General features: G+C 49.5%; 2 protein-coding genes across 7 annotated transcripts in view; one reads left to right on the top strand and one right to left on the bottom strand.

Moving 5' to 3' along the window:
* Positions 1-4,732: 4,732 nt before the first annotated feature.
* Positions 4,733-18,891, top strand: FAXDC2 (fatty acid hydroxylase domain containing 2). 3 transcript variants are annotated; one of them, XM_019475985.2, is made up of 9 exons: positions 4,734-5,006; positions 10,961-11,063; positions 12,171-12,262; positions 12,380-12,483; positions 12,609-12,730; positions 14,398-14,603; positions 16,494-16,599; positions 17,823-17,989; positions 18,634-18,891. In XM_019475985.2, the coding sequence occupies exons 3-9, from the start codon at positions 12,192-12,194 to the stop codon at positions 18,776-18,778; spliced, it is 921 nt and encodes a 306-aa protein (XP_019331530.2). In that variant the 5' UTR covers positions 4,734-5,006; positions 10,961-11,063; positions 12,171-12,191; the 3' UTR covers positions 18,779-18,891. The 3 variants fall into 3 exon arrangements, with proteins under 3 accessions (XP_019331528.2, XP_019331530.2, XP_019331529.2); XM_019475983.2 differs by lacking the exon at positions 10,961-11,063 and having other exon boundaries at positions 4,733-5,006; XM_019475984.2 differs by lacking the exon at positions 4,734-5,006 and having other exon boundaries at positions 10,781-11,063.
* Positions 18,892-20,378: 1,487 nt separating this feature from the next.
* Positions 20,379-27,940, bottom strand: part of LARP1 (La ribonucleoprotein 1, translational regulator) — a 46,721-nt gene continuing 39,159 nt past the window's right edge. For all 4 annotated transcript variants that reach the window (XM_059712935.1, XM_059712932.1, XM_059712933.1 and 1 more), the window contains exons 16-19: positions 27,571-27,715; positions 27,271-27,380; positions 26,762-26,889; positions 20,379-25,810 (exon numbers count right to left, since the gene is read on the bottom strand). In XM_059712935.1, the coding sequence (XP_059568918.1) occupies positions 25,604-25,810; positions 26,762-26,889; positions 27,271-27,380; positions 27,571-27,715 (590 nt within the window). In that variant the 3' untranslated portion in view covers positions 20,379-25,603. The remainder of the gene's footprint in view (positions 25,811-26,761; positions 26,890-27,270; positions 27,381-27,570; positions 27,716-27,940) is intronic.

Genomic DNA, 27,940 nt, shown 5'->3' with positions numbered 1-27,940 from the left:
GCTCGAAAATTGAAAACGAAGGGGACGTAACGGCTTTTTCTGAGGGCTGATGTGGTCAGTGCCGAAAAAATGGTCCTCTTCATCCACGAACAGCTATTGCAGGAATCCAGGATCTTTTAATCCAGACAACTTTCCTGACTAATTCTTTTTTTAAGTGGGAAATGTCATTACAAGACCGTCGGTACTTTGCTTCAGTAGGGGACACCGCGGTGTTACTAATCGTTGTCCTTTTGTTTGATTAACGCCGGTACTTTGTGAATACAGGCAGTCCTCAGACTCACGACGCGATTGGTTCCTGAAAACGGCGTCATAAGTCGAAACGTAACTCAGAACCGTTTTTCCCCACAAGAAACAATGTTATAAATGGGGAGGTTGGTTCCTGAACCAAGGCCCTATACCCTGTTTTCACCAAAAATAACCTATAATTTTGCACTCGATCAAATATACATGAGTAATACAGCTACATTCATGTATTTATATTGTAAATAGCAATCCTGTTGATTTGGAAAGACTTCCTTGAGGTGACTTTGCTGGACTTTTTGAAGGGCTCTTGGCTGAAGTCTTGTCAGGAGTCCTGGATGCAGGTTTTCTGGAGTCCTGTCTGCTTTCTTAAAGAAAGCATCCAAGGAAGTTTGGACAGATGTTCCCCAGAGAGATGGGCGACGCAGCGAGCTTGTTGGCTGGCGTGGGGTCACATCTGGAACGGGCTGCCAAGAGAGGTGGTGCTATCACCTAACTTGGAGGTCTTCAAGAGGAGGCTAGATAGGCACCTGGCTGGGGTCGTCTGACCTTGGTCCTTTCCCTGCTTGGGGCAGGGGGTCGGACACGATGATCCATTGTGGTCCCTTCCGACTCTACAATCTATGAATCAGATCAAGCGTTATAAAGTCGAAACTGATGTCATAAAGTCGAAACGGTGTCAATTTAGAAACATTATAAGTGCAAAATGTAACTCGAACTGTAAGTCGAGGACTGTCTGTACTTCAAAAATGATTTTAAAAAGAAGACTTTTTTTAAGTGGCATCAGTTGAAGGACTGATGACGGCAGCCAACTAAGAGGTCTGATGTCTCTTTGAGTCCCATTTGGCTTGTATGCCAATGCGTATGGTAAATTCACTATGCTGGAGGTGTATGTTGTCTTTGTTCACTGGAACAGCTCCAGCTCCATGGTACGTATCTTTTGGTAGTCTAGTGGGTGCATCTTGAGTCATCTCAGCAAAAATACTGGAAGTCAAAAGGATGTAACCAAGTTGGCTGCACGCGCTTTGCTGTGAGAAGTTTAATGGGATAAGGATTCAAAGGTGGGGTAGGGAGTGAAGATGTAGACAGTGCACTGGAGTGGTTTCCATTGGCAAGATTTCTGCCACGACTTAGGGAGGTGGAGGGGACCTGGCACGAAAGAACTGTGATGTTTCTTTTCTTTTCTTTTTGTTTTTGAAATAATTCCCTAAAAGTACAAGATGGGAGTTGAACAATCGCTCTCCATCTTTCTAAGGACCCACAGTTGCAGTATGTTAAGTTTCAGTATATCCTCAGGCTTCTTTTATTGTTGAATACAGGGTTTCTATAAGCTTTGAACCATAGCATCAGTATGAAAAAGTCAGCAGGCAGATGTATGGCACATCATAGTAGTTGGAAACTCCTTTCTATACATGTCTAGGTGTATACAATTCCTGACCGCCAGTCTCTTCCATCAAAAAATCATTGGCCTCTTTTTTATAAAAAGTGCTCTCCTAATGGAATGATTTCAGACAGCCTGCTCTTTATAGAGTATCCATTTCAAAAGGACATACATTTTGAAAATTGTTATGTGTAAATAGCACTAGGATGAAGTAGTCTTGGAAAGAAACTGCTCAGTAAAGTGCAAGATTTATAATATACTAAGTTTTTCTAAAGAGAGTAGGTTGAACTGCACAGATAACTCTTCTAAGGTAACATGAGTTCATTCACATGGTACATAACAGTGCAATATGGACTGATAAATACTTTACAGTGGGCAAAGGGCTTTTGCAAAAGAAGATAAACTCATTTTATCCTGCTGCAAAGCCATTTACAGCTGCTATTCTCAGGGTAGCAGGCTGCTTGTGCGTGTTGCGCTCAGGTACAGTTTATCAAACACATAATAAAACTATCATTTGTGTTTCAGTCAGGTTCTATCCTAGCACATTTTTTACATATTGGAAATTGTGTTATAAATTGGATAGAATAAATTAACATCTTTGAGGATGGAGTGGGGGGTTAGCAGATGAAATGAAGATGCTTTTTTGAAGTGTCTAAACAGCAGCATTTTACAATTCTTCTCATAACTGACTTTTCTGGCGTGGGAGTCAAATCAAGTGGAATCAGAGCACATGGCAGAGGTGATATCTTTTATTAGCCCAACTAGATATTTGCAAACAAAATACTTTATTTGCAAGGTTTCGAGCACAATTACCCTTCCTCAGGCATAGGAGAGTGCAAAGATTGTAAAATTGCTCCTAGGTGGAAATGAAAACTCGTATTTCACAGGAGAGTGGTAGGTGTTGTAAGGTCTCCTGGTTGAAGTAGTTCGTTTCAGCTCTCTGTTCTACATTTTACCTTTTTTGAAATGGCTGCATGCTTTTGCACAGGTACTCCCTAAATACACTTTAAGTAGCACTTTGACACCTATTTATATGTAATACAAGCTGTGTATAATATTAGTCCAAAGACAAAAGGCTCATGATTTATCATATAGTTCATTAGGATGCCCTCTCCTCCCTCCAGCAGAGTTAACAGCATTTCAAGCCATGGTGACCCCACAGCTCAGCACTGCCCAGTTTGTGTGTGTACCCCAGATACCCCCACAAAGCATGCTAATTAGCCCTTCCTCATCACTGGAACCAGGTGTTCTTACCAGGAGTCCTGGGATCCTCCAAGATGTAGATGCAGATGAGACATAGGGCATCCTGGTCCAGCTTCACCTCGTGGAGGGACCACTAATCATATGAGAGAGGTATGTTTGGAGCCCTGTTTGGTGATGTTTGCCAGGCCATTAAGGCTGGTGAAGAAACAGGGCTCGTTGGAAATGGAGAAGATAGGCACAGCTCAGCTGTGGGAGTGAAGATAAAGTAAAAAATATATGCAATTTGGTGGCTCACCATGAGATTAAAAAAGAAGAGGTGCTGAAAGAGACTGCACTCAGTGGACACTAACATATATCTTATTCAGATGGGTTGCACCAACCTGTCTTGGTAGTAGGCTCCCATCAGCATGTTTGTCCAATGTCCATGTATTTTATTGGCATGATCAGCGCTGGCTGCATTTACTCAATGTCACAGCTGGTTTCCACTGCTGAGCATACACTGCTTTTAGCAGCAGTTCAAAGATGGACAGTGTGTTTAGTGAGATTTCCTTGCATGCAAATGTAAGACAAGGGGCTTTTTCCCCCGTGCTGACTGGGGGCAAAAAACTCATATTCAAGTAAAGATGGTACTTTTACTCTATGCCTTAGATAATATAGGCTGCCTTTTCCCTGCATGAGAGAGCAGTCATGCCATATGATATTCCACCTGCAGTTTATTTGGCTGCCTATTGTGTCTTTGCAATGCCAGCATCATTCCAGCTCATGCTAACGGCAACTACATGGTCAGGCCTTAAAATGGACTAATCTGGAAAGTTTTACAGAAGGTACCGAACCTGTTCGAGTGTCTTCCAGGTCCCAGCAGGAGTTACTGTATTTTTGCATCTTTCTTCCAAGATGCACCTGTTCTCTGTAGCGTACATATCCTCACACCATGAGCATATACAGCCGTGACGACCAGTTCTTCAGTAATTTCCTATGTTAACATTTTGGAGAATGGGCACAGCAGACCTAATCTTGCAGGTCCAACAAAACTACCATTGATTTGACCTCAGTGTGGGCATTGCCAGGACAAACACAAAGGCTGTCTGTGAAAGGCTTAATAAAGAATAAGCCTTTTTCTCTTGAGAGCACAGCGGCCCAGATTCTGCCCTCCTTTCCACCTGTGCGATCCCATTCACGTCCTGGGGCTTGCTAGATGTAACCAAGGGCAGAGATGCTTCATGCTGAAGACCTGAGTGCAGCTGAGATGCGATCAACCGGAAGGGACATTTTTAAAGTCAAGTTGTTGTTAGCAAAGGTTAATGACACAGGAACAGCAACCTCCACATCAGCCCCACAGCAGGCACGGCACATGCATAAGAAATGCACAGTCTCCCATACCCATGGAGAGGTAGTTCAGTCTCCGTGCCTCTAAACCTCGGCCGGGCTGCGGAGACTGTCAGCGAAGGAATCAGTCTGGGCCAAGGACAGGGCTGTTTGCTATGCCATGGACTCCTGCCTGCTCGGGATTTCAAAAGCCCTCATATTGGTAACCGTTTTCAGTCATTGCTAACCTGGGCTGGATTCCAAGCAGCGACCAAGCGGTGATAAGCTCCCTTATCACGTTACCAACCTCTGGCACCCCATCCCCTATGCTACGCGAGTTAAGATTGCACGGTGTCCTCAAATGTTAATCCCTTGCCAGCAATTTATTCTGCAGGAGCAGATTTTTTAAAACTCTCTATTTAGTTTTTCATCCTGGCATCACGATAGAAAAAGTTTGTGTCGCTCCCATTTCATAAGACTTGCTTGTGTACTCCCAGGTGGGCTGAAATGGCTCCTGGGCACAGCATATTCCAGGAACAGACAGGTTCAAGGGAGGGCTGTGTTTTAACAGACTCTGAAAAAATTGTTGTTGCTTGTTTCCCCATCCTCTTTTGCCATCCTGTTCCCAAGGGCTCTCTGGGTTGAACTCTAACACACTCTATAAAAATACTTATTAGGCAGTTTTCCCCACTTGCAAAAAAACCGTGGGAGGGGCATTACAGTTTTAAAGGTGAAAAGTCACCCACGGACTAACTAATGTGAAGATTGTGATTGTTGTCAGCAGCATATTCCTTCATCCTCAAAGTCTCCAAGCCACTTGTTATCCCAGAGGAAGGGGAACGCTGGATGCTCCACCCCACCTGAAGAGCGGACGCAGGTAAATCCTTCAAATGAAACGTCATACAGCTGTTTTAGAGGTTGGGTGCACTCGGAGCTTCCTGGCTAACTGAGCCACCTTCAGAGGGAAACAGCAGAGTTACTTAACACTGGACAAGGTAGACTAATATAGGGGCTTTGTGCTTTGCTTGGAGCAGGCTGGAGTTGGACTAGATCGGGGTGACAAACTCACCTAGGCGCTGGTGGGTGGATCCAGTGCTTGGGGTTCCTCGTGGGGCGGATCTGGACCCAGTGAGGCAAGCAGTGGTGGAGCAGGAGTTAATGGTGCTGTCATGCACCCCACCACCCCACGTCCCTAGCGGGGCTATTTTGCTGGAAATTTGGTGGTGATCCCTGTCCTCGCTGGTTCTGATCCCTCTAGGAACCAGGTGAAATGGTCTGGGCACATGGTCTGAGCCATGAGCTGTCTCTGATCCCCTGGTCTAGATGAACAAGTACTTTCCCTTTTCAGTGTAAATTGCTCTGGTCCTGCAGGATGGATGAATTGATGGTTTTTTTAAGTTATTATTTTTATTGGTGTTTAGATTGTAAATTGTAAAACTAATGTGTTTAAATAAAATAACACACCAACTGCCGAAGCTTCCTTAGCCTGACGAAGGGTTTTTGAACCCGAAAGCTTGCTTAATAACCGTTCTCCAACCATTTGGGTTGGTCTAATAAAAGATATCAAATTCACCCAAGGAACCTTGTCTACCTTTAAATAAAATTGACATTCATACAAAATCTCTTAAGGATTATGCTTTTTATAGTCTCTCAATATATCGATTAAAAATAAATATCCTGACTCCATGAGCCCCTGTCAAGAACCTTGATTACTTACTGCATGTTTTCCTATAGAAAGGGTGAAACAGAGACAAACCTCTAACTTTCAAGGCAAACTTAAAGGTGGCACAAGAGATCATGTTTTGTTTTAAGGCTGGGAGTCTGTGGGGCGGTGGGGGGAAGCTACTTTTGCCCTAGACTTGACAAACTCCTCACAAGTGTCTGGATTGTGCCCCAAGCCCCAGGAGACACCATCACATAAGTCCTCAGGATTTGGGTAGCTTCATATGCCTGCTTTATGGCTTCTTCTTGCATGAGGTCTACTGACCTCACTTCTCAAACTAGAAATATTTATGACTGCAGCTACCAGGGAAACTTAATCCAGGCCATGGAAAACACTGATGGGCCCAGTAACAACCAGCCGTTGTTTCTGGGTACCATTCAAGTGAATATTTTGGTTTGTTTCTGTGCATCTCTACACAAACAGGTACGGATAGAAATCCATTCGTTTCTCAATGGCTTCCCTTCTTGCCTCTAAACTCACAAAATGCTGCGTATGCAAAAGGCATATGGGTTACCCAAGTAGGGTCTTTAGTTGGGTAATCCATAGTCATGGATTAGTTTTAGTTCTTTAGTTTTTCTGGAGGGGAAGCTGTAGAGGAGCTCTGTCACAAGGGAGGAGGCAGAGGGACAGGGAGCAATACTGATTGTGTCGATGGTAGAAATGAGGACAGCATGGGAAGAAGGGGCAAAGCTTCTCAGAAGGCAACCTCTAGTGAGCTTTGCAACTCTCGAGGAACTAGAGAAGAAGCTGCCTTGGCTGCAGGTCCTAAAAGACTTGCTTTGAAAATATTGACAAGAGATTCCTGTACCTCGGGGTAAAAAGGAGTGCACGCCACGTGTAAAGGCTGCAGCAAAGAGATGCAAGGCCCTAGTCACCATACTCTGAGAAATGCTCTCCAGGAGATGACTTTGAAGATGATGCTATGGACACATCTCCATAATTGGGATCAGCTGGTTAGTAAATTGATTTTTGTCCTGTTCTTGTGGACAGTCTAGCATGCCTTGCTATGCCAGTATTGATCACTTAGGTTATAATTGTCAGTGTGGTGGATTACTTAAGTACCTCAAAATACTTGTATAGCAAAATAAAACTAGCATGCTTATTGTGGAACTACTTATCTTTTCCATTTCTATAGTTACTGCTGGGCTTCTGAAATAATATTTAAATGATTATTTAATATAATCAAACAACTTAGGTGAAGATTTCTTGTTTAAAAGTAAAGTTTTGTTAGGACTTTATGAATGTGAATATTTAAACACATGATTCCCCCCCACACACACATAGATATACACCCTTTTCAGTATATTGCTAAACATAAGAGATTGAGTAGATTTAGGTAATCCTTATGATTTATTAATTATTTTCCCTTTAAAACTGTGTTTGGAATAAATTAGATTTAAACAGTTGGCCAAGTACAACTAGCTGCAGTAAAAGGACCTTTCCATTTACAATCCTTTTTTTTTTTTTAAAGCAGTGCCCTGATAAGACACAGCGGACATGTGGGTATGTCTACACAGGCATTTGCTCCATCGTAAATTTACTGCACAGTAAATTACTTTGCAGTAAGTGAGAATAGGCTGGTGTCTACACGTGCAGGTGTTAAAGTGCATTAACACTGTGTGTGGACTGACTTGGGACTAAAATTAGACCCAAGTCAGTCCACATACACAGTAGGCATGTCTACATGTCTGCATTTACTGTGCAGTAACCAAAATTGCTGCACGGTACAGGTGCGCATTTACATGTGCGTGCCCATACTGCACAGTAAATATGGCGACCTACGCTGACTTGAGTGTAAAGTTGATACCGTTATCATGCAGATGTCAAATTTATGCCTGATTAGTCACTGTACAGCAATGCATGTATAGATGCCTTACTACTCCGTAACTGTGTGTGTGGTCTGACTTGAAACTAACTTTAGTCCTAAGTCAGACCACACACAGCATTACTGCACTTTAATACCTGTATGTGTAGATGCTGGCCTATTTCTGCTTACTCCACAGTAATTTACTGAGCAGTAAATTTAAGCTGGCATAAATGCACACATAGACATGGCCAGTGTTACTGCACAGTAAGGCAGCTACATATCCATTACTGTGTGGTAACTAATCAGGCATACATTTGATAATGGCATAATGCAGGTATCAAATTTACACTCAAGTTGGTGTAAATTGCCATATTTACTGCACAGTACAGGCATGCACGTGTAGACATGCGTCCATACTCCAGAGTAATTTTGGTTACTGTGCAGTAAATGCACACGTGTAGACACACCCAAAAAGTAACAATTGCTTCTTTTTTTTTTTACCATTTTGTTTGAAGGTCTAGTTTAGACTTCAAAGTATAATTATGTGCATCCGTCATCTACAGGGTCCACCACTTTGGAGTCACCTGCTGGTACCGTTAGCAGTGCTGCAACTAAACATGTCAGACAGCAAATTGACTGTATAAAAATAAAAGACTTCCTTTGCCTTCCAGTAAAACCCGGGATGAATTTGTAATCAGGACAGGCAGATTGCAGGAAGACTCCACAGATGAAAAGACTGGTCGGTTCATTTATACAACAAATCCTCCCATTTGTCTTGTCTAAAACAAACATTTCATTGACAAGGTTCAGTCACTACCGCCAGGCTGCACTCCACCTGATAAAGCAGGCATTGCTGTAAGTTTGCTGGGTACAATAGATGAGAAGGAAGTTGAAAAGTGTGCAGAAACACTGACAGGAAAAGCATTAATCTGTGTCTGATGGATGATAAATGGTACACAATGATCTGGTATTATGTGCTTATGTGACAAGAGGGCAGGCTTGCTGTCTTCTACCAACAATGGGTGCAGATATTTGAAGGGCGTTGTCAGGTCTTCTCTTTTCCAGACTAAATACTCTCAGTTCTTACAGGCTTTAGTTTTGTCATTTTTCCTAGTCCCCTAATGATTTTTGTTGCTCTCCCCTGGACTCTTTCTAATTTTTCCACATCTTTCTTGAAGTGTAATACCTAAAACTGGACACAGTACACCAGATAAAGCCTTACCAGTGCTGAATAAAGTGGAACAATTGCTCTCCTTGACTTGAAAACGACTCTCCTGTTAATACAGTTTAATGTGTTATTGGCTCTTTTTGTAACAATAGGACACTCTTAGCAAATATTCAGCTTCTGGTGTGCTACAACCCCATGTCCTTTTCTGCAGTACTGCAGCCTAGTCAGTCATTCACTGGTCTGTACTGTTGTACTGAATTTTGATTAAGGGGTGACATGGATGGAACGAAGTGATGGAGGAGGCTATTCCAGCCCTGAATCCCAAATGGACTGAGCAACACCAAAACAATTTATTAGGCAATATGAAATGAATTAAGCAATACCAACACAAAACTCCAAATAGTTTACAAAGATTTGCTCATGTAGACCTTCCAAATGATGCAATGACTAAGCTGGCCAGCACCCCAGGGGTTGCAATCACAGCAGCTGAGCATTGTTTGCTTCTTCGGCTTCCCTAGCTTCCCAAGTGTTAATCTTCTTCTCCTGCATGTTTTTCCATGGGTGGCAAGCCTTCACCTACAGTGTTGTCGCGGGTTCTTGCCAATGACCCCCCTCACAGCAGCTATAACCCTCTTATTTTGTTACCCACATTCTGTCTTTCAACTTTCTCATTGCTAGGTATGTCACTTATGGAGGTCATAGAAGTCAGAGAGAAGTAGGGACCTCCAGAGGTTAAATATCTAATCCCACACCCTGCCTGAGGCAAAGATCATCCCTTTCCCAACCATCCCATACAATCATAATCTAAACTCTGCATAAGACTCCCCTCCACCCTGACACAACATAGACCTAACACCCTAACCTGCCACAGGTAAAGCAGGAGAACAATGGCAGGCAATGTCCTGCTTTTATATAACGTTGTCCATATATGCTCATGAGGTCCTGGGTAGAGGGCCATGTCCTCCACTACAGAGCAAGGCAAAATCCTCCACTGTCCATACCAATCTGGCCATGGGTAAAATTCCTTTCTGCCCCCAACTATGGGGTTGGTCTGAGCCTGAGTGGGGTGGAGGAGACCCTTTAGCCAGGAGCTTTCAGCTAGTGGGAGAATCGGCACAGCCCCATTGCAATCCCCAGCCTTAGCTGTAACCAACACTCAGTGCCTCTTGGGGAGGATAAAAACCACCTTGACACATATAGTTCACCCAGGTTGGTCATCCCCTCAAGCTGCTTTGTGCTTGCCCTATATCCAGCTCATGGTATTGGGCATGCCTCAAAATAGCATTGGTTATGTCAAGACCTACACGTATGTCTGTATGCAGTTGTTGCATCCTCGATGCAGGACATTGCACATATCTCTACCAAATTTCATTCAATTCATGTTGGACCATTTCTCTATTTTACTAAGGTCATTCTGAACTGTAATCCTACCCACCACAACGTTTGCAACTGCAGTCATATTGTTGTCATGAGCAAATCTGCGAAATACATGCTCAATCCCATACTCCAAATCATGAATGAAGATGCAGAACAATATTTGCCCACGACAACTTAACTTAAGATCTCCTCCCAATTAGACATGACTGATTAATCCTCTCTTAAATGTAACATGTGGCAGGGGGGCCTTGATTCAGTTAGTTTCTGAGGTGCAACTCTCCCCTGCCTTCTGCCTGACTTCAGCCAGTAAGGTGATTTGTGACAAAACTCATAACAAAATAGATTTGACTACTTTGTCCCAGTTCTATGTTGGAGTAAAAAGAAATGCAGAAGAACTGTTGCATGTGGCCGAACTGATTTCTTTGGGCAGATTACCGAAAGACAGCTGCTGCTGCCAAATTGAAATGTAGAAAGGACTCCAGGAGATGTGGAAGGAAGACTTACCCACCAATAAAGCTAAATTGCAGACATGAAAGGAGAATGTAGCTCAAGTGCCTATGCCAGCTCTCTTTCTTGTCAGCAGTCTCAATCAGAGGAGGGGCCTAGCTGCTCAGGAAGATGACACGTTTATTAGGGCAGAGGCATATAACGATCATTAACAGTCACACCCACCATAACACAGTTCTGAGCTGGCGGTAAGCGGTCGGAGCTGTACAAGCTTGCCGAACAATGAAAGTCACACTCCTGAACTGACAGGTGTCACTTGCAAAACACCGGGAACCCGAGTGAGCAGAGGTGTTAAATCAGCTTTCAACACCGGGGAAGGCTGTTTTCTTCACGCCCCCGAACTCCTTCACAGGTGAGAACTCAATTTGATTTTCCCAAGCTAACCTGCAACAATCAGTTTACTTCACTGTTGACGATGAAGCCCTCTGTCTAATAAGCCATTTAGTTGTGAATATGAACGGTATGTTGATAAGAGATGTGTATCCTGAACATTTATGGCTATATTTAATAAACAGAGTGTGTGACATGCTGTTGTATCGTTCATTCGATTCCAACTACCATCCTAAGGCGACTGCTTGACACAAACCGTGAAACAGGTTGATTATCTAGTAAAGAAGCTCTATATCTTTCACTATTTTCTAACACCCTGAACTTGCAAAATTAATAAGAATTTGAAAATATTCAGCTTTATAATTGCTTGAATAAATACCCAGTTACAGTATACGCTGGTAGGTAGCAAGAACAACTGCAACCGAAGTAAAATAAAGGTTCTGGTTGTTTTTAAACTTGTACCTGTACTGTTTGTATCTGCCCCTGAGAGGGCACCTCTTGTTAGAGAATAAGTGCATTAAAAAGGGAAAAGATTCAAATCAGGGGTTGAAACTGAAGCTTTCCAATTTGTGATTTAAATTAATCCATCCTGTCTTAAGTGAATAAGTGAATTCTTAAGTGAATAAGCCATAAGTGAATTCTTCATGGCTAACAGTATGATAGACATGTTTCCTCCTCAGCCTCAGGTTCGCTACAGATGCACGTGTTTGTATTCTTATTAAAATACCATTTCTTACCTGACATAGCTTCATCAATCTGCTACATATCTGCTCCTGCAGTGAATGCCTTCTGACAGGAGGCGATGCGTGTTCATATAATACTGATTTTTCCCCTACCCCTTGGACTAGCTGAAAGGAGTTTCTGCACAATCTTTGTTTTTGTCATGTTATTATTGCTTAGACTTATATCCCACCTTATCTGGAAAGGTCCAGAGTGGCTTACATGAACAGACAAGCAACCCACTAGCTAGAAACAGGAGGGACTGAAAAACCCCAACCCAGACAGACTGGTTTGGCGGAGGCCTGGCATCCTAGGACCAGCTCTTCCATTTGCATGTGTGTCAATTAACTAAATCAGAACGGCTAGTCCATGGCAGCGGAGATGAGCTTACATTGTTCCTTGCTCATAGGAAGGGAAAGTGTTGGCCACCATGAAGACATCTGCCTTCATCATCGGCACAAGCCTGCTCCTGTTTGGTGCCTTCAGCAATTCTGCCGTCTGGTAAGACCACGCAACCACCGTGGCTTCGTGGCTCTCACTGGGGAGCGGGGAAATGGGGTCACAACTTTGATAACAAGGTGTTGAACGTTGTGTGATTGTGAGGATTTCTCCCCGCAGGGCCAGGCAGGAGAGCTGGGAGCCTGCAGACCATTTCTGGCAGACGCAATGGCAGAAAGTTCACCGCCTCTTTGGTGGGAATAAACAGGCCATTTACTTTTCGGGTGAGTCGCTTTCAAACGACACTGTCCTCTGCATGGCACTGCACTGGAAATGACTGCTGACCTCCCGAGACTCCTATTTATTCATAAGCGCCTGTCCCTTGCTTCTTTTCTTCTCTCTGCCACAGGGACGCTGCTGGTCCCATTCCTTGTGTTTTGGTGCGTTAATGGAGTCTATATGGTGGCTGATGTGACCGGCAAGCCCCATTTCATCACCCGTTACCGAATTCAGCTGGGGAAAAACGACCCCGTACGTATTTCTCACTGTTTCCAAAGCTGGAGGAATAACTCATGCACTTCCTCAGCCTAAGGGGAAAGAGAAAGGGAGCAGGACCCTTCACTGGGATAGTGGCTTGGCACTGAGATTTCGAATCCATTCTCAGCAATATGTTCTGTGCACATCCATGGGCAAGTCAGCCACTTTCTGTATCTGCTCCCATATCTATGAAACAAAGCCATTGCTTTCTTTCATGTCTAACTTGCTCATGTCATTTGAAAGTATTTCAGGGGATAGGGCTATTTTTCTTATGTATCTGTACTACCCAGACCTGGACCAGGGTCTCTGTGGGTTCATACACCATTATTATAGCATGCCAGTGACAAAAAAAGAAAAGCAGAGGGTAGGAAATGCAGCACGGGGGGTGCACAGGCACTAAGTTTGGTAGTTCATAAGCACTTTGTGAGGAGGGAAGGGCTGTATCCTCTGGCCTTCTGCTTTCAGGAAGGACAAAGGTGTCTAAGAGGAGCAAGGCTTGCACGTTTCCTTTCCACTGGCCTTCCACAGTGCACAGGTGCACCAGTGCCCTCCTCCCCAGTGTGTGCTGCAGTATCCTAGCTGGAACCGGGGGATTGCTTATATTCACCTTGCATCTCAGAGGCTTCCTCATAATGAATAAACCTGTCCTTAAATGCAAACAAAGGTCTCTGGGTAGATGTGATATCTTTTATTAGTATTAGTCTAGGGATATAGGCAGACAAGGGTCTTGGTGTAGATGTGATATGCAAAGTGAGGCGTCTGGAGTGCAGTTGTGCACTTGGCAAAACAGTCCAGGGTTATGTGTAGCTGTGTAAGCACATTGCACAACGCTGCTCTGCACCCATCATGATCCACTCCAAAAGCACCGGAGAGTCTCAGCCCACCTTGAGAATTACCAGGCTTCACTAAAGATGGTTACAGCTTCTTTGAAAGTGCTGGGACAAGTGCAGAGGCCAAATTACACACCCCTGGCAGGCTGATGATCTCAAGAAGCTCTGTATTAAGATCTGTTAGAAAGTTCAAGTTATAAAGTTGGAAAGTTCCCAGTTGGATGTCCCGCAGGTGTAAACCAGAAGCAGGCTGCCCTTGTGAAAGAAGGATCCTGAAATAAGAGACTCATCTATGTTGAGACACATGGGTGGATCTATCGCTGTTTTTATTAGGGCAAGACAGAGCAAGACCCGAGGAGCATGCCTGGGACTATGCCCCTCCTGTGAGAAGGGGGTGTTTGAGTAGGTGCATGCGCTTCCCCTCACCCATAGTTGACTCCCATTCTCTGTTTCTGGCAGCTTTTAAATAATGGGGAGTGCCAGAAAACACCATGACCAGGCAAGCCATGCGTCTTAGAGCCAGAGCAATGCGAAAAGTTCCTGACCCACTTCCGACAAGGAGGTGGAAAGCATCCTCTGTGGATGGTAAACAACGCATGATTTGCTGCTTTGCAGTGAGACACATGCCTGTAGACTTAGGCGTTCATCCCTTGCACCAGCCCTGTGAGTTAAGCACCAGCGGGAACCCCAGGGCAGCCAGACAGTAGTGAAGCAACCGAGCTATCCCAGTGTAAAAGGCCTTTGAGTCTTGACAAAGGACCCCTCCTCTTAGCCCCAAACCCCCAGGGTTTCATTTTGGTCACCAAGCTCATCTCTCCTCTACTCATGTAGGTGGATACAAAAAAGCTGCTCCAGGCTGTTCGCACAGTGCTGTTTAATTTGTTGTTCATCTCTGTCCCGCTGGTGGTGCTCACTTTCCCCATCGTGCAACGGTGGGGGGACCCTTGCAGAGAAGAATTGCCCACCTTCAGATGGGTCCTCATAGAGCTGCTCATCTTTGGCCTGGTAGAGGAAATTCTCTTCTACTATTCACACCGGTGAGTTGGGCAGGACCCGAGCAGGGGAACGGGCCTCAGCGCTGTTATAGTTTAAGACTGAAAAGAAGGGCAACAAAAATGGTTTGGCGGGGCTGGGGCATGTAAGTTGTAAGGACAGGCTGAGGGAGCTGGGCTGATTTAGTCTGGAGAAAAGAAGACCTGAGGGGGATTGAATAGCAGCCTTCACCTCCCTGCAGGGGGGCTGCAAAGAGGATGGAGCTGGGCTGGTCTCAGTGGGGGCAGATGACAGGACAAGGAGCAATGGGCTTACGTTGCAGCAAGGGATGTTGAAGTTGGATATTAGGAAAAACTTTCTCATGAGGAGGGTGCGAGAGAATCCACTTCCAGCCTCCTCTCTCTTTGGGGGTGGTCTGTTCCCCCTCTCACTCGCATGTGTCTATCAATCCGGTTGGGGTTGGTAGGCATCCAACTCGCTGCCATTGCCTACGCGACTGGCCTCAGGTAAGATGATGTGAATTTAACCTCTCTATTGTCTTGAGCTCTGACTTCATGACATAGGGGCAGGGGCTTATGCCCATGTCACTCCATTAGGTAACTGCAGTGTTTTTCAAATTAATTGGCTGGCATCAAATGACACCTGTCCCTGACTGGGTCCAGGTAGTGAGGTCAGGAGGGCTATTTAAGAGGGCATTTAATGGGCAGGCATTTTAAAACACACAGAAGCACAGACCGCCGCAGCTCTCTCTCATTCTCTGGATGCAAAAGTGAGTAACTTAACAGAAACTTAACTAGGAACTTAGTTGACTGTAATCTAGTCGCGTATCAAAAGGCTGACAAGCAACTCAGATTTGCTCAAGGTTGGTTTTCTTCCTATATTTTGCTACTGGTATTTCTTCCCCACCCTATCCCTCTTGGATCAATAAATCTACCTGTTTTAGCATGCCTCGCTGTGTGTGCTTAAGAGGGAAAGGACTCACTAAGGTGGGCTCAGCTATTTTACTTTCCTTTTGCATGGGAAGCTGCTGGTGACAGCTTCAGGCTAATAGAAACACCCCCAAATCCCAAGGGGTACAGGGCCTGTGTATCCCAGGTGGCACAGGGCCCAGACAAAGACCTGAGCCTGGGTGGTGGCAGCGTACGCCAGGCTTGCAGGTGTGCTCCAGGGAGGGGGTCGGCCAGATGTGAGCCACCCCAAGAGAGGCACTTGAAGCTTGGGTTTTGATGAGGTGCAGCAAGATGGGTGGTTCAGCACAGGAGCATCTCATACTGGGATGTGAAGCACTGGAACAGGTTGCCCAGAGAGGTGGTGGACTCTCCCTCCTTGGAGGTTTTTAAAACCTGGCTAGACAAAGCCTTGATTGGGATGATCTAGTTGTGGCTGGTCCTGGTTTGAGCAGGGCGTTGGACTAGATGTGACCTCCTGCCATCCCCTCCAATCCTCATTTTCTACAGTTCTCTGACTAGTTCGCAGGCTAAGAAAAGCACTTCATTGCATGACTTCTTTATGTAGTGCTAGTGCCCCGGAGAGCCAGGAGCTGGGTACTTTCTCATGTGCAGTTTGCTTATATCTAAAGTCAACCAATGCAAGGTAAAGGACAACTTCCCTTCTGCAAAGCAGTCATAGGATTAAACGCACGTTGAAGACAACCCCGGGGGCAGAGCCTAGAACCCAGAAGTCCTTCTATCCTGGGGTAGCAGGGGCTACTAGTGGCTCCTTTTCCCCAGAAGGGGCGAGGTCTTTTAATGGCCTTTAATATAGAAGAGCCAGTTATCTGTCTACTTTGGACCCCTATCTGTTGATTACATAGGTCTACAAGCAAGGATAGGGCCCCACCCATCTTAACATGCTGCGTCCAGGCTTAGCTTCTGCATGGTTATCATTTACTGGATTTAACAGGCAGACTTCTGCTTCTGGTTCTCTCTGTTCAGGCTTTTTCATCACCCACTTCTGTACAAGCACATACACAAGAAGCACCATGAATGGACGGCCCCTGTGAGCATGGTCGCCCTGTACAGCCATCCAGTCGAGCACCTGGTAAGTGGACCCTCTGGGGGCTACTGCCCAAGGACCAGTCATGTAGACCCCATCACAGAGCGAATGCAATGGAGAAGACCAGCTGCCCGCTTGCCCCTTTCTTCTGGGGAATCCCATAATGGCAGGAAAGGCCCAATATAAGGCCTTGTGACTTTCTGTACATGGCCCGAGTGCACGTGCATGCTACTTCGGGAGATGCAGCTAAGGCCAGGATTTTAGCAAGGGAAATTATAGGAAACATCAACGTTTAGAGAAAAGCAACCTCCGAGTGTGTATGGTGGCTAAATACATCCCTGTCGAGAGTTGCCCCCCGCCCTGAACAGCATCTCACAAAAGTTGTAGTTTGGAAAGCTAACACCTCCCTCCCAGCCTTTCCTAATAGCCAATGTCCTTGGCTAAATGACATCTCCCATGATCTGACGTGGCGTCCTGGGCACTCACAGGAGGCACGGAGCTCCATCAGGGTCCTGGCTCCTGCAACAGCATAGGTGCACCCACTAGCTGTGGGTTTTTGTCTAGCTACACGACCTCCAGGCAGGAGGTAGGCTACTGAACATACACAGGAGCTGCCGGGGCATGGCTGCAGGGTAATAGCATTGCAAACTGTGTATAAGCCATCCCACAGGAGCAGGAAATCACCTTGACAGATGGAGGGAGGCAAGGATGAAACCTCCTGCTCAGAGAGCAAACAAACAGTGGCTTGCCTTCCTGCAGGGGAGATACCATGAGGGGGTTATTGGTCAAGGTGGTTTTAATTACCTGGCAGGGGAGATCCCTGTCTTTTCAGCCTTGAGTGACTTGGTGTAGTTAGAGGGTGAAGGCCTGTGGGCAGGCTGACCCCTGCGAGTATCTACAAATGCCCCCAAATGTGAGGATCTCTGCTACACAATTTATGGGCATGGGGCATTGCTCTCTAGCTTGCTCCTTTGGCCTTTTGGAGCAAGGGGCAGGCAAGACTAGGGGGGGGCTTCTGAAGGAGCCTGGCCTGCAGCGATGGGCTCAGGTGGATAAAGTATATGGGCCTGGAACAAAGCCTGTTGGTTCTTTGGAGCAGCCCTTTCAAGGACAGTAAGCTGCACAAAGCAGGATCTCTCTCTCTGGGACTGCCCCACAACTGCTAATAGACAGGTCCCAGCCTCTGAGGGCAGCTGCAGCGAGAAGAGATGGGATTTGGACCAGCTGAGCAGAAAGTTTAACGTGGCAGACTTATTTTTAAATCTTAGCTCTCCAACACATTACCCGTGATGGCTGGGCCAATCCTCCTGCAATCCCATATCACTTCAAGTACGTTGTGGGTGTGCATTGCACTCACGGTGACAAGCATCTCGCACTGCGGCTACCGCTTGCCCTTTCTCCCCTCGCCGGAGTTTCACGACTTCCATCACCTCAAGTAAGCCCCTTACACTGCCTCTGTAGTGCCTCTTCTCTGGGCATGGGGTCACCCCATCCCTGGTGGATCTGAAAGTGGTCAATGATTAAGGAGAGCCTGTGAACACTGGTGAATTAGCCAAATAAGGCAGCGCAGATATGCTTTTAGCCTTAACATATATAAGCAGACATCAGAACCGAGTGGGTTACAATGCAGAGGACTGGCTTCTCAACCCAGCTCAGGGACTGATGCTTTCTGCAACCTTCAGACTCATCACTTACTGTTTTCTGTGGCTCTTGGTTAGTCAAGCTGGACTCCGAGCTGCAGAGCAGAAAACAACAGGCCCCTTGGGTTGTACCAAGAAAAGAGGGCAAGTTGCAGCTCAGGAGACATTGCCTGGGCTGTTGCAATCTCCAGCATCTGTTTGCAGAGGATCTTCTGGGTAGGTGGACTGCTGCTGCCTAGAGCAGCAGGGGAACGCTGCACCTGGCATGTCTGTGCAACAGGGAGGGAGGACAAAGACTGGTTTAGCTCAGGAAATACTGAACAGGACTGCTGGAGCTGCACGTAGGAGATGGGGTTCAAGAGCAGAGGGAAAACAGCTGCACCAGGCTGTGGCGATCACACTATAATCATGCTACCTGCACTTCTTCTCTGGTCACCAGGTTCAATCAGTGTTACGGCGTCTTGGGGATCCTGGACTATTTGCATGGAACGGACACGCTTTTTAAGCAAAGCCAGGCCTGTAAGGGACCCGACCCCATGCCTCATGCTGGCAGCATCCCCGACTCCCCCAGGAAGGCGAAGTGAACCCCGCCGCTGTCCAGGTGCTTTAGATCTCGGCACCACGTGAGGGACTCAGGATGATTATTGCCTAATGATATGCTAGAGAAGCAGTTATTAAATTAAAAAAGCAAATCACATGCAGCGGTTTTGCATTTGCTTCCCTGCGGCCTCCACCAGTGCAGCTCTGGGCAGCTTTGCGGCAGCTGGAGATCCTCCAGGAGCGGGCACAGGACCAGCTCAAATGGTCTGTGACCCATTCCCAAGGCAGCCCAGAGATGGTTGCTGCTTAGACATCTGCTTTTTGACCACCCACTTGAATTGCAAACTTCCATTTTCAGGTTTGGAGTACATTACTGTTTTACCACCCGCGTTAGCCAGGATTTCCCAACCAGTCTGGCTACGACCTGCATTCGGAGCTGTGCTTCTGTGACTGGTGCCATCTCATGCCAGCAGCCCCCTAGGTGTGGGGGCATGGACTGAAAACTACCTGGCAATTCACTAAAAAAATATGATAACACCCAAACGAGATGTTCGATGGCATCTGTCCCCACCCTTGGCTCCCCCACGTGGCATATGCTGCACAAACTGGAACCACTGACTTGTTTGACTGTTAAAAGCAATTAATAGGCAAGATGAAAAAACAAAGCCAAGGTACTTTGAGAACCTTTCCTTAGAGCCACCTGGAGCTCTGTAAAACAGCCAGGTACAATCATAGGACATGAGGACTGAAGGGAGCTCAGGAGGTCACATCTAGTCCAACCCCCTGCTCCAAGCAGGACCAGCCCCAACTACATCATCCCAGCCAAGGTTTTGAGCTGGGCCTTAAGTCTCCAAGGATGGAGAGTGCACCACCTCTCTGCATAACCTGTTCCAGTGCTTTACTACTTTCCTAATGAGAAAGTTTTTCCTAATATCCAACCTCAACTTCCCTTGCTGCAGCTTGAGCCCATTGCTCCTTGTCCTGTCATCTGCCCCGAGACCAGCCCAGCTCCATCCTCTTTGCAGCCCCCCAGCAGGGAGGTGACGGCTGCTATCAAATCCCTCCTCAGACTCCTCTTTTGCAGACTAAATTAGCCCAGCCTTGTTCAGACACTGCAAGGCTGGCCACCCCTCCCAGGGAGACTCGCCTCACTTGCAGCACCCCAACACAAACTCGGTGCAACAAGGGAACTCAGTTGAGAGAGGTGCTGCCCATCACCACCCATACTCCTCAGCTCTTTGGTAGGCAGAGCTGTGAAACTAGCTGGTTTAGCCCCTGCTTGTTAGGAAGCCATTATACAACTGAACGCATCCCAAAGCATCTCAATAAAGCAAGATGCGGGATGCAGAAGCCACAACTAAGATGCATGGGCACAGCTGGTGGAGGTCCCAAGACAGGAACTAGCCAAAAAGTGCACTGGATTGAGTTTAAGCTATCTTTAGACAACTCTTTGGGAGCTCTACACTTACCTTGTGCTACTACTGGCCTCTTGCCTTCACGAATACCCCATGCACCAGAGCCAAGTCTCTCCCTGCAGCACACAGCCAGACAGCATTCACGTCCTGGCTACGCTCCTGCCACTACTTGACACCCACCTCATTCCTGGAACGGGAAAGCACGTGAATTAAGAGCCCAAGCCGCACGGCCTTTTGAAGTTTTTATTTTTATACATTTTTTGTATTAAAAAGGAAAAAGCATAATTACCACAAATTACAAAGGACTAAAGCATTACTAGAATAATGAATCACATCAGCCTAGAAAGCAGATACTCTGAATAATATTAATGTTATAATACAAGCTCTCATTCAAGTATTTTACATTTTTTTTTTCTCTTTTCCTTTTTAACTGGGGTAATGATTCTAGCACATGGGTCAAGATTATGTACTATCAACAGAAGATGGATCATGTACAGTGGGCTATATTAACAAGATTTTTCCCTCCCCGGTGATACGTGGTCTGTGATGCGTCATTTTAAATTTGTCTCTACAATAAAATGCAGCGGAAGAAGGTTGCTCACGCGTTTCTTTTTGTTTTTGGGAGCGGAGGGCTGAGGTTGGGACGTCCACGAAGCCCCTTGGAGAAGGGCAGGCAGGTCAAACTGATATCCCCTTTTGTCCTAACCGAGTCTGAGCGCACGGACACAAAAAGCAACCCACCGGATCGCATCTGAAAGGCAGGTTCTTCTCTGCTCAGCCTAGGGCAGCTCAGAGCAAGACCTAGCATGGGGAGAAAAATGGAAGAGACCCCCCCGACTCCAACCCTCCCCAAGTCGAGCTCAGCGTCCAAGTCACAGTGGCGTGGCATGGGGATTGCCACCCTAAGTGCAGGACCTTTCTTCAGGGAGCAAAACGAGGGGCTTAGGAACGGGAGAGGTCGGCTGCCCTTCTCCATAGGCACACAATGCTACGTCGGGAGGGCTCCAATGCAAGAAGCAACGCCAACTGCCCTCCCGCGAAGGATGGCGTTGGCACAAGCCAATACGCTGTACCAGACTGATGCTCTGGGGTGGTGCAAAGTGGGAATGTAGCACTGAGGAAAGGGGAGGTTCACCAGAGTGCGCCCGACCGGACACGGAAAGGGCTACGAAAGCGGACAGCGGAGGGGCTTGAGCCCGTGCCCTTTTCCCACCCCTCGGGAGCTTCCAACACCAGGGTGTGCTTGTCACAGATACATCGGTCCTATGTTCAAGTGTCTTCAGAAAGTGAAGATGTAAACTACGCTTTGAAACATTGCCTCTAGGATTAAAAACAAAACAAAAAAAAACACGTATGTCACTCCACCCAATCCACATCACTGAGATGAAATGCTTTTCCAAAAAAAAAAAAAACAAACAAAAAAAACAAAACAAATTCATTTTGCATTACAGGGATCAGAAACAAAAACTCAACGGAGCCAGCGAGGCGTTTCCCATCACGTGTAGCAACCCTCTCCCTATGAAGAGCCTAGCGTTGATTGGAAGAAGTGAGCTACCGACAAAACCAAAGTCTCGAAGAGACGCACAGAGGAAAGAGCGCGTTGCACACACAATCTGCGACACGTACAGGTCTTCACGGGTGGGGTTTGTGTGGTGGTTTGAGAAAACGAAACCAAATATCCGAGAGGCGTTAACAGCGGAAAGGCTCCCCTCTGCGGCGTCGCACGTGCGCAGGAGTACGGCAGGGGTGGTGCAAAAAGGCATCGGATGCCTTTTGTTACAGTACGGTCGACCGAGAAGCAAACGAGGGGCTATGGAATCCAATGGTTACGGGTGACGAGCCCCCCGCGGGGAAGCAGAGGGGCGACAGACGGGCCCCGAGCCACCGGGTCTGGACCCCGTCACGACTGCCAGCGTTTATGAGAATGGCATTCGATGCACCGGGCCCCAGAGAGGAGACGTGTCTGATCTTACGCACCCAGACAAAACCCCGTGGAACGGCACCAGCCAGCCGCTCTCCCCGGGTGGCTGGGAGGACGGCCGGCTTCTGCTTTGCAAAGTTTCCTTGGGTCAACCTCAGCGCGGGCCTGCCCAAAGACAGGAGGCAACGGCTGCTGCTGAGCCAGGGGCCGTGGGACGCAGGAATCCAAGCTGTGGCACCGGACAGGCGCAGACCCCTCAGAAACAGCCCAAGCACGGCAGGAGGGTTGCGACGGACCGCCCCGTGCTAGGAGCAGGGCCACGCTCCTTCCCGGGGAAGCCTCGCTGCTGCTCCCTCTCCTAAAGCAGCACCCCTCTCTCCTCCGAGGCACGTGCCATCTCCTCTATATACATCGTTATATAGCGGGGTGGGACGGGCGCGCCTGCAGAACCGTCTCGTCTCACGTGCACGCCACGGAAGACGGGAGACCCCTCCCAGGTCAGCAAACACTGGCCACAATCAACTAGGCATGGCGTTGGAGACCAGCTCGGGCCACCCCATTGCCCTCCCCTTAACGCAGACGCTGGTTTTTGAGCAGTGGGTAGAGAACAGGGCTTGACGGCCTTGGCTTATTACAGTCTGCAGGAGGCAATGCGGCCACCTTTCTACCAGTTACATCCATCTCTCCCTTGCCTCCACTAGTCTCTTCTGTAGCAACGCGAGACGCAGCCCATCAATACCCGACTCAACAGCCATCTATTCCTCAACGGCCTGTGGATCTGGGCTGCGGTGCCGTGGCTGGGACCTCGCTTCTGGCCACCCACCCACGCCGATTTGCGTGACCACTCACTGACTTAGTGGGGAGAGGAGGATGCTCTGGGCTGACATCTGAGAGGGTCTGAATCTGGCAGATTAAAAAAGCCAACAAACTCTTAACCTCAAAAGCAATCAGCTTGGATTTCTGGGTCTCCTGGACCGTCTCTGGCCCTACTGCCCACCAGCGACAGTGGCCGAAGTGGACCGGCTCCTCATTTCCCATCTGCTTGGTTGCAACGAGGCAGACGCTTGGGTGGCAGGAGAACGCATGACCTTCCAGACAACCTCCCGCCAGCCCCGTCATGCTGCTCCAGGTTCACCCTCCCCACCTGGGCTGCAATCCTCCAGGATTTAAGATGAGGTTTGAAACCAGGCCCCACATGGGGATGCCCTGCTGTGCATGGATGCCAGGCCCTCAAGCGGTACCGATTGCAGACTGGCGTTTCGGCAGAGCCAGGGTGTGAGCTGAGGGGTTGCTAGCCCCTCGGCTCCCTTGCAAAAGCAGCACCTTGCCAGTCCGAGCGGCATCTTTTGCTGAGCACGGTCCACGGGCTGCTCGTGGCCACCTCCTGCTATGCAACGCCCACAAGCAAGCCCTCAGCTGCTCGGGAGCCCGTGCCCAGCACACCGGGACCAGCTCTGCTCTGGGCTCCAGTGACTTTTCCCTGCGAACCTCACATCCCTCCATACAAAGCAGCAGTAGACTCAAACCCCGCACAGGCTGCAGCACCCCAACCGTGGAACATGTGGGAGGAGAACAGTTACCCTCTTAAAACACTGAAAATGGGTAGGTGGTGGCTGGCTGGCGGTGTACGCTACACCATCCAGACCTGGGGCTTCCCAGTACCCGCTCACTGAGCAGCCTCCTGTGCTTTGCAAGGACAGTGCACGGGGCACACGCCCAACAGCAGAGCCCTGGCCCTCGTGGATGGAGGTAGATCCTGGGGTCACATAAGCATCTCCCCTGCACGCGGCACCAGGGGAAGCCACTTCCACCTTTACACCAGAAGCCCGAGTCCCCCAGCTTGCATGCAGCTTGCCTTGGGGGCAATTCCTACCGCACCACTGGCAGGCTCAGCCACTTGGTCCAAGACCCCTGAACAGCTTTGCTCTTCAGCCGTTTCCTGCTGCATTCAGGCTAGTGCACAGCAGCCCCGCTGGCCTTGCCCGGCTGGACCGCACAGACCCAAACCCTGGAGAGGATGGGCACCTAGGGAAACCTGCAGGAGAAACCAAGGAGCTACCTTCCAGACCCACCTTCAGTACAACCCTACCTGTGCCCAGCATGTGCGGCACCAGTCACCTGCTCCAGGGGCTTTTGCTTCTCTCCTCCACAGTGAGGAATCAGTCCTTCGCCTGCCACGGCTGCATCTCCCAGTGCCCCCCCTCCCAGCATGAGTGTAACAGACTGAGATGCCCCTGCCTAGGGGGCTGGCGGGAGGGGAAAGACAACGGCAGTGACCCTGTGAGTCTGAGCAAGGTGACAGCAGGGAGGGCACTACAACAGTATATACATGTATCAGCATCCACTACGTAATAGCACAAGTCTTGGAGGACGCTGCCTCCGCCGGGAGCGGGGCCCACAGCCGGGCTGCAACAGGGGCCAGGTCGTCCGTGAGCCTGATGCCATGTTCCCCGAGACCACAAAAGCGGCATTGCAGGGTGTTGCCCGTGGGCCCCGCAAGGAGTCTCTCGGCTGGAGGCGGGGAAGAAGGGGGGTCCCGGCCGGCGTCGGGAAGGGGAGCCGGCAGGTCTCCGAGTTCCAGCTCCACCATAAGGCAACTTTTTTTTGTTTGTTTGTTTGTTTTGAATGATTATTTCCGAGGAAGCAGCAAAGGGAGAAGAGTCCCCACAGTCCGGGGGCTCCGGTTGGTTGATTTTCCACGTGCAAGTCGTCAAGCGAAAGGAAGAGAAAGCGCCCGGGCGCAGGCCCGTCTCTGTGCATGCCCGGCGGCGGTTTGGGAGGGGGCTCCGTGCAGCGTTCCCAGCCCCCCCTGCCTGCAGTCCGGGCGTGGAAGGCATCGGCTGAGCTCGGAGGGAGGCAGCCCTCACTTGGCAAAGCTCCTTTGGTTGACTTCCAAGTGTCTGTGGAGGAAGGGCAAATCGGGGGGAGGAGAGGTCGACCCCGGGGGCGATGCTCCGGATCCACTGCAGCCCCGGAAGGGGTAGGCGCCGGCCTGCTCACGGTGACAGGGCTCCACGGGGTCGCAGCCAGCCCAGAAGAGCCAGAGGTCGCTCTGGGGGGCGGGTGGAAATCTCACTCCTCCGGGCTGAAGGGTGGCCGGAGGCGGGGGGGGTTCGGGAAGGGGCGCGTGGAGCTGAGCGGTGGCAATCCATCCCGACGAACCTCGATCAATAATTTAAAACTTGATATATATATATAATAAAAAAGGAAAAAAAAAAACAAAACCTCTCCCCCTCTTCCCAACCCACCCGGAAAAAAAGAAAGAAGCTAAGACATGAAAGTGTGGGGGTCTGGCTCCGGCCGGTGACGTACAGCAAGCAGAGGCGGCTTCGGCGTGGAGAGTCTTGTCCAGCCTCGAGTGCGTTGAAGGGTTCCCCCAAGCAGCCGATTCGATCCGATTCGGTTCGCAGGCACCCGCCTCGTCGCTCCGTCCTGCCCACCCCCAGCCTCACTCACTCACTCACTCCTCCCCTCCCCGGTCCAGCTCCCCGCCAACCCCCCTCGCCCGGCAGGAAGCAGCAGCTCGATATTCGCTACTTCCCCAGCGCGTGAGGGTCCACAGCCGCCGTGGCCGGGGCAGGCTGGCTCGGGGGTTTGGCATCCTCTCTGGCGGGCTGGCCGGACGAGGCAGGGGGCTGGCTGACCGGCTTGCTAGAAGACTGGGATGGATAGCGCTTCCTCCCGTCTCCTCCTGCCGTCGACGGGTATCTCTTCTGCCCGCCTTCCTCCCCCATGGGCGGCTGCAACAGAACAGGCGCTGGCGTCAGAGCGGCTCTGCTGTGCTGTCCGCCCTGCGCCTAGTGCTGCCTGGACACACGTGCGAGCACGGAGGCTTTTGATGAAGCCCAGGGGCAGCTCAGCTCCCCCCTGCACCCAGGGCTCAAGGCACTGGAGGAAAGGGCTGCAGCTGGCTCTATCATGCCCACCGCCCAACCCTGGGATGCCCCTCACCCACACACCCATGACCTCCGCAGCAGCCTTCATGGAGGTCTTGAACCCTCTTTTCAATCTTGTGCTATCGGACTGGGGAGTGCAGAGAGGGTCTGGGCCATGGCAGGCTGTATTGCACGGGGCTTGGACTCATCTGTCCCGGAGAGCCACTGGCCCGCAATTTAATGGAGCGGGAGGGCAAAACGTCCCCTCTGCTGCATCCCCCCAACCTCAAGCACGGAGTGCTTTCAGATTCCTTGTTTGACCCCATGTGGGATAAAGGGAAAGCTTGGCCTCGTCCTAACCGGGGCAGGGTACAGAATCAGAAAATGAGGGAGCTCAGGAGGTCGCATCTGCTCCAACCCCCTGCTCCAAGCAGGACCAGCCCCACCGACAGCATCCCAACCAAGGATTTGTCTACACGCGTCTTAAACCCCTCCAAGGATGGAGACTCCCCCACCTCTCTGGGTAACCTGTTCCAGGGCTTTACTATGAGAAAGTTGTTCCTAATATCCACCCTCAACTTCCTTTGCTGCAACTTGAGCCCATTGCTCCTTGTCCTGTCATCTGCCCCCACTGAGACCAGCCCAGCTCCAAGTCTCGGGCTCCAGGCCCCTGCAGCCCAGGAGCAGAGCAGACCACTCCCGCAATGGCCCGAACTCCGCACCGGGTGTTGCTGCAGGTGTCTGGTCGCCCCCACCCCAGGCTGAGACACCCCCTCCGGAAGGGCTACACACGGAGGAGACCGCCCGCATACTCACGTCCACGCGGAAGTCCTCGAGGCGCTTGAACTTGCTGAGGTATTCTTGCAGTTTGCTGTCGATGTCCAGATTTTTGGCTTTGGAATATTTCAAGAAGGCCCAGAACTTTTCAAGCCCGTAGAGTTGCCCTGTGGTGCGGAGGGGTGGGAAGGCTGGGGTCAGCATGGCCTCAGGGGGCTCCACAGCCTGCTGACCGCCATCCTCGGGTAAGGGCGCGCCCAGTTAGTGCCCAGGTGACGCCGCCCCCAGAGGGGCATTAAACACCCTGAGAGGGCTGAGAAATCCTGGGTCCAACCCTCCCTAGGTTGGACCGGGTGAGGGTACAGCCTGTCATGAACGGATAACATGCACCAGCAGCTCACACTCGTCGCCCATCCTTGCTCCCACCGGGCCAACACGGAGCAGCATGTAACTGCCCCTCTCAAGTGATCAGAGGAAGCCCCTGGGAGGCAAACCTGACTTGGTGGGATCCCATGGCCATGCTAAGAGCAGCTGAAAGAGCCACCTACCGGCTTCATAATCTTTGATGGTTTCTTCTTGGAAATCCTTGAAGATGTCTGGGCGGAACTTCTTCTCCAGCCCGTAGCTGTAGTATCTGAAAAGGCACTCCAGACCATACCTGCAAGGCAGAGGAGGCCCGGGCCCATGAATGCTGTGCACAGCTACGTTGCCTCGGTGCTGCAGCCAGGGGCAAGGAACAGCAACCCCTGCCTGGACTCTCCATGCACAAGGACAGCCGCCTAACCCAGAGACATCCCCACCCCTGCCCCCGTATGCAGGCCAGGTCCCTTGAGCCATGTCTCCCCTACCTGTATCCCTCCTTCCCATCCTCCACAGCCAGCTGCTTGAACTCCTCGTACATCTTCTTGTTGAAGTGGTCGCGGAGGAAGAACGACCAGAACCGGAAGAGCGTGTTCATCTCCTGGGACTGACCGATGCCCAGTCGCTTCCGCTCTGCGAGGGGGGAGTGGGAAGGGAGGCCATTATGCTGGGATGTGGGGCAGACACGTGGACCGCCGGGGTCAGGGGACCGTGCTGGGTACCAAAGGGGCTGCACCCCACCCCCAGTAGCAGCCAGGGATGTATTGGGAGCCAGGCAGCCCCTGTGCCCATCAAAGCCACGGTCATTTCTGGGCACACCCGGAGCCACGAGAAGTGCCACTGGGTCAGAGCAACGGC

Source organism: Alligator mississippiensis, chromosome 9, assembly GCF_030867095.1.
Source record: "Alligator mississippiensis isolate rAllMis1 chromosome 9, rAllMis1, whole genome shotgun sequence".
Taxonomy (NCBI): Eukaryota; Metazoa; Chordata; order Crocodylia; family Alligatoridae; genus Alligator; species Alligator mississippiensis.
The sequence above is the reverse complement of the archived record's forward strand: the minus strand, read 5'-3'. Positions and strand labels throughout refer to the sequence as shown.

Bases quoted from the DNA above. Each gene is read 5' to 3' on its own strand.
- FAXDC2 (XM_019475983.2), top strand. From the start codon at position 12,192: ATGAAGACATCTGCCTTCATCATCGGCACAAGCCTGCTCCTGTTTGGT. The intron at 12,484-12,608 runs GTGAGTCGCTTT...TCTCTGCCACAG, and splicing joins ACAGGCCATTTACTTTTCGG to GGACGCTGCTGGTCCCATTC. The intron at 12,731-14,397 runs GTACGTATTTCT...CTACTCATGTAG, and splicing joins AGCTGGGGAAAAACGACCCC to GTGGATACAAAAAAGCTGCT.